General features: G+C 38.8%; 1 protein-coding gene across 1 annotated transcript in view; it reads right to left on the bottom strand.

Moving 5' to 3' along the window:
• Positions 1–1,163: 1,163 nt before the first annotated feature.
• LOC141779208 (dynein axonemal heavy chain 11) overlaps positions 1,164–6,187 on the bottom strand; it is a 45,494-nt gene continuing 40,470 nt past the window's right edge. The window contains exons 78-82 of the mRNA XM_074653913.1: positions 5,939–6,121; positions 5,151–5,266; positions 4,455–4,567; positions 4,216–4,356; positions 1,164–4,080 (exon numbers count right to left, since the gene is read on the bottom strand). Coding sequence (XP_074510014.1) covers positions 3,833–4,080; positions 4,216–4,356; positions 4,455–4,567; positions 5,151–5,266; positions 5,939–6,121 — 801 coding nt within the window. The 3' untranslated portion in view covers positions 1,164–3,832. The remainder of the gene's footprint in view (positions 4,081–4,215; positions 4,357–4,454; positions 4,568–5,150; positions 5,267–5,938; positions 6,122–6,187) is intronic.

Below are 6,187 nucleotides of genomic sequence, written 5' to 3'. Positions count from 1 at the left end.
TCAGCAGTATCTACAGTATGTTATTTTGGATTTCATTTGTAGCATCAACACTGTACGGTTGATTCTATTTATACTGTATATATATGTTGAAATTCTGGATTCGGATATTTATTTATTTCAGAATTATTTATTTGTTCTACAGATATTAGTTCAGTTTGATTTCATGTCTTTTGTACGCACCGTTTGGCTGGTCTGCATGATATGGCAAACCATGGATTGACCACCGATGTCAGCTGTGCATGCAATAAAAATATTTTTCATCATTATGAGTTCGGTTATTGTAAAAAAAATTATATTTACATGTATAAGGTGGTGACATACAAAGGCAAATGGTACTTTCTAACTCATACACCAAACAGTATAGCAAAGATTAAAATTATAGCAGTACAGACTGTAGTAGTTTAGGAGACTGATTTTACCGTCCATGGTGTGGTTTGTAACAGTTAAAGGATCGAACAGACATGACTCATAGTGAGGTCATGATGAAAAAGTGCATCCAGGAAACCACAAACAACTGATTCAGTAATGACACAAGTGAAAAAGAAGGGGCTATTGAATGCAGAAAAGTGAGACAGTTTAATATGCTCAATATGTGCATAAATACAGGCACTTAAACCTGCAGTAGGTAGAATATTTTTTGGCATCATTGGGCAAAAAATCCACAATAACCTTTCAGCATATTGTAATTCAAGTGTTCTGAGAGAAAACTAGACTTATGCACCTCCTCATGGCTCTGTTTTCAGGCTTTAGAAAATCTAGCCCGTGACGGGAGACTTTGGCCAATCACAAGTCATTTCAGAGAAAGAGCGTTCCTATTGGCTGTTCATTCAACAGAGGCAGCAGCTGTCAATCACTCGCAAACTCCGATCTAACTGTCAAATTAGGCAGCGCCGATCAAATACGAATCAATATTCTGTTGCTGTAATGCCTATTTCTTACCTAAAATGTTTTCAGAAACATCTTGTAGTGTACTATTTAGCTGTAAAATGAGGAAGTTTGCTCTGGCTGATGGGCGGTGCTTGGTATTTCCTCAACTGATCACAACATGGCTGCCGGGTCACAAACTTTCTCATTTACAGCTAAACAGTACATGTGCTTAATCAAGTTACCATAAACAAATTACTAACACATACACAATGCATAGAGAGCGGTAAAAATGGGGTAGTTGGTCAAACAGAGGCCCACAGCTCATTTTTGCTACGGGCCCCCCCCTAGTGGATTAATCAGACCCTGACAATCTAAAATAGTTTTTAAGTATAAACACATTATTATGAAATTGTACACTGATTTTGGTTGTATTTTTCATGAAGGTAACTACAGTAGGCTAGGTCTTACATGTTCCTGTATATTAAACTATATTAGCTGGAGAACTGTACTGTCACTGCACAGTATTTCACTTAGTGAGAACCTGCTTCTTCACATAACCAGTGATTTATAAATACTAAAACCGTGGGATCTTTGTCACATTTTTGGGAAGACAAAACTATCAGTACACAATGTCTTTCTGTGAGGCGGAGGTGTGACCCAGATGCCCTTGCTGACTTTAACCAGGTGTCCTGCTTGGCCTTTAACATGACTATCTGTGGCACGACCCCCGCTGCGCCGGGCCCCCGTACCCTGCCATTTCCTCCCAAACACTGCCAGCACTGTATCATTTCCCTGTCACCAAATGACTGGCTAGCTGCTGTGGCGGGCTAATGAGAGGAAAGAGAGTGCAGATGAAGAGAAACTACAGGAAGACTGGTTCTTCATTTCCACCCGTGCAATACAATACACCGAATCAATCCTCCATCCTCCACATGACTGTCTGCAGCCACTTTGGCTGCAGGGAGAAATTAAGAGCAACACAGCAGTTATTAGCGTTGGAGAAAACCTCATTTGAGAAGATAAGAGTGCTGATTTCTATCCAAAAAGAAAGCAAAAAAACAGAATGGCTGTAATTTGTGCATCATATGTCACTTGTTTATCTTAGCAGATAAATATTGCACCTGCCCCGTCTCTTGCTGGGCAAATTTCCGCTAATATCATGAAGTCGCTGCCCTGACACAGTGTGTTTACAAATGTTAAAGATAATAAATGTTCCAAAACGGTGTCAAAGATGCTTGTTTTCCATTAGTAAATGGTAAATAAAAGCTAAATATATGATATTATTTGTTCAAAATTCCCTCTGAGCACATTTTTTCTCTGTGTTGTATGACCTCAACCTTGATTCCCACAATATTTTACCATAGCTCTGACATACAAGGAATTTAAGAGCATATAAATTATGCACAACTCCTTCAATACGCATGCATAATCTCAGTCAAACTATTTAATCTGAACCTCTTCTCAGTTTTCAATTAACCTCAATTAAATCAGTTTAAAAGAGATAACATTTTAGATACGATGGCTGTGTTTCTTTAGACTCATTCATGGTTAAAGGTTTTTATTTGGTGCGTATTAAGTTAATCAGATGCTAACAGAGAGTGCAGACAGATAAAGGATGGGTAATCTAATGTGTTGCTTTCTCATAGAAAGCTATCAGCATCTTTGAATAGGTTTCTTCAACAGGCCCGGCTGAATGAATTACACTCGTCTGTTAGTATTCTGCCTCTGCCGTACAAAAGGTCAATGTCAAATGCACCTCATTTAAAAGTCAATAGCAACCATGCACATCATCTCCTGGGAATTCTGTCCGGGAACCCTCCAGACGGCATTGTGTATCATTCAGTTAGTAGAGGGCAGCCAGAGAGCTTTTTTAATCTTGACCTTCCAATAAAATATGCTCCCTATCCAGAATTACATGGTCTAAAATGGAGACATAAGCTCCCAACAAATCATGGCCAGACTGAGCCATCTCAAGGGAGATGTTCAACAGTGTCGGACATAGACACAACAGGTTCAGCGTTGGCTAAACACGCATTTCCACTTCTTTATTTCAGTTATCTTGAGATCTAAAACACACGCATTCATACACTACAATGTCAGTGTGGCCACGTGTGAACCTAATTTGATTCAACAATATTAATGCAAGATTAAAAGTGTAGTAATTATAAAAACATGTTAAAAAGCAAAACGAACACAATAAATGATTCAATACTGTCTCAATGGGAGAATACACCTCCTCTAATAAATATGTTTTTAACACTGTTTGAAGAATACTGTCAGTAGATGTTAGGGGTGTCGCAATATACCGGTATTGACGATAACCGTGATGAAATATTGACATCATGTTAATAATACACATATCATAATATCATGTAAATAATCCAGCGCCTCTTAAAAGGTAGGATTGGTAGTGTTGTTCAAATAAATCTTGTGTTATATTTGCTGAAATTCTCATTCTCATTACCTTATTATCCATATCTGTCGCAGTACTGTAATACGCCCATCCAATCATTTCATTCGGCCCGAATGGATGGCCTGTCTGGCTGTGCGCACTCTGCCCGTGCACTGCAACTTGAGCCACTTTTGGAGCTAGTGCTGCAAGCTACTTTCATTTGAAAAGAGTTGGCAAATCTGGGCTCTGTGTTTCGGTTGGATCATCTAGTGTACTCTTGTCAGTTTCTAAGCATTACTGACGCTACCTTTAAATCATTTTAGTTTCTTTCTGTTCTCATTTTGTCTCCCTCCCCCAATGCCCCACACACAATTGAGTGTTATACATTTGCCAAAATGCACAATAAACAAAGTTAAAGATGAACTCAACTGATAGCATTAGTATTATTTTTCACATTTTTCATAGATATCAAGATAATATAGTTATTGTGAATTGTTTTGGCCGTGATAATTGTGTAGTGAAAGTCTGATATGGTGTCAGCCCTGGTAGATATCATAAAGTACATCTAAGGTCTCACACAGACAGCAGCAGTGCAACTCCGGCTGCAATCCACTTGGCAGGAGGCTGTTTGGTTCGGAGGTGGAGGGTCCACACATATGTGGGCCCACGCTGCTTAGTGCGGTATACCGGACACTCGTAAGTATTCTTGAGCTCCTGCTCCTCTGCAGGCGCAGCTCTGACATACAGCACCGGCATGGCTGGAGTCAGATCCCTCAAAACCGCCTCGGAGACGAGTCCTGCCTGAGTGTCCCAACGTGCTCCTAAGAGACACAGGGTGGCTTTCATTGAGATACAGAGATGGACATTTTACCAAGACGTGTGTCCAAAATACTATCAAAAATCTATGTAACTACGGCAGGATGTATTGGAGGGATGTTAGGTTTATTAATTCTGACCTTCCATGAAGAGTCCGTGAATATAGGCCCCCTCCCGTGGTGGATGTCCAAAGTCGTCTTTCGTCTTCTTTGTTATATCCACAGTCAGAATCATCTTGTCCAGGGGCCACTGATTCTTGCGAGCGATGCTCTGCAGCACAGCTGAAGAAAAAAAAGTCTGCATGTTAATATTTCTGCTACCTCTGGTGCACATGTCACCTAAATCATCTGTCTTGTTGGTGTAGATATTGTGATCTCACCAGTGAGGAAAGACTGTGGGTTGAACAGTCCTGAGAGCCAAACGACTGCAGGAAGAACTAAGTCTTGAGTCCAGCTGTCCAGCTCTCGACAGCTACACATTAGATCATTAAACCTATATATATATATATATTAAAAAAAATTATTAAACAACAAAAACATGGTATATCATTGATATCATTGCTTGAAGCCTTTACAATGTGTCTGCAAGGGTCATCCTAATATTAGCTTCATGTTTGAAGACATTTTCTTTTCAAATTTATGAACAGAATTTTTTCTAAAAGAAACAATGCAGTTTGTTACAGGGAACATAATAAGTAAGGGATTATGTACATCGAGTGGGTCATTGTTGTAAAATAAACCCAACAGGGCGATGCGGCAGGGGTCCTGCATCGCCCTCAAGGGGTTTATTTCACAACAATGACCCGCTAGCTGTACATTATCCTGCGTATTACATGGCTACTTATTTCAGAAATCAATAATTTATCACAAAAATGATCCGCCAGAGTCTGACATCAGAACTGCGTCCATAGCAATCTGTTTTACAAAGCAGCGGTCTGCTTTAATGAAATAACAGACCATAGAATGCAGTGATTGACCAATCAGAAAAGAGTATTCAGCAAAGCCATGTAATAAAAAGGAGATAAGAAAGGCCATGTGGAGAAAAGAATACAGTATTATTAGAAAGGAGTAGTTACCATTGTGCCAGCGTCTTAGTGGAGGGATAAGCCAGTCTGGCCCATGAATCGGGAACAGAGTCATTGAACAGGGCCGACTGTAGAGTCTCCATACTGGAGGAGATGGTGAGTTCGCCCTGTGGACAAAGAAATCAGCATTAATGCTACAGGATCTTGACATAAAAAGTGTATATTTTGTATTAAGTATATGTCACAGTCCAAATTAACAGTATAGCTGACACACTACTTATTTCAAAGTTTATGAAGACATTGAAATAATTTTGCACAACTAATATATACTGATTTTGCTTGTGTCATTTTGAATATCGGAGGTTTGGCAGAGATATGTGAAATTCAACAATTTGCACTGCTTATGTGAATTGGTTAAAAAAAAAAAAAGTCCTGATGTTTAACATACCATAAACACTACCATGAACACATTTAACAATCAAATAATTGCATTAATTGATGTATAAGCTCCCATGTTCTTTCCTTTTCAGTTCTATATTTCTATGTTGTGGAAAGACTTTTCATTACTAAAGTAGTGCTTTTGTTCATGTAGGATAGTTGTTAGTTTACTGTATCCCTTATGAAGTGGAAAAAGTATTTGTATTGTACAAGAGATGTTACTTTGCTATATTAATTTATTTATTTTTTTTCTCCCTAGATGACCAATATACCCTTTAACTACTTGTTTAACTTGCTGTTTCTGAAACAAAGAAAACATGCTCTGAAAAGTAAAAAATAAATTGATCCATTTTTGAGTGAAGAAAAAAAAAAAAAAAAGTGTATGTCACAGTAGAGTGCACCTTCAGGCCAAGATCCAGCTCATTAAGGGACTTCCTTATTTCTGCCAGCAGAAGATTCATGCGTTCACACTCCTGGAAGCAGACTAAAATGTAGGGGCTTCGTTCTGTTGTCTTTGTGATTATCTCTGCCATGTTGTACTCCTCGGGAAGCTTATCAAGGATGTCTTCAATGACAGACTTGACCTGAAAAAAATTATACACATGGTAAGGTGATTTATGTAGGTAGGTTATTGTATTCTCAGCTGCTTT

This window comes from Sebastes fasciatus, chromosome 12 (assembly GCF_043250625.1).
Source record: "Sebastes fasciatus isolate fSebFas1 chromosome 12, fSebFas1.pri, whole genome shotgun sequence".
Classification (NCBI taxonomy): domain Eukaryota; kingdom Metazoa; phylum Chordata; class Actinopteri; order Perciformes; family Sebastidae; genus Sebastes; species Sebastes fasciatus.
Note: the sequence above shows the minus strand (reverse complement) of the source record. Positions and strands in the feature narration are given on the sequence as shown.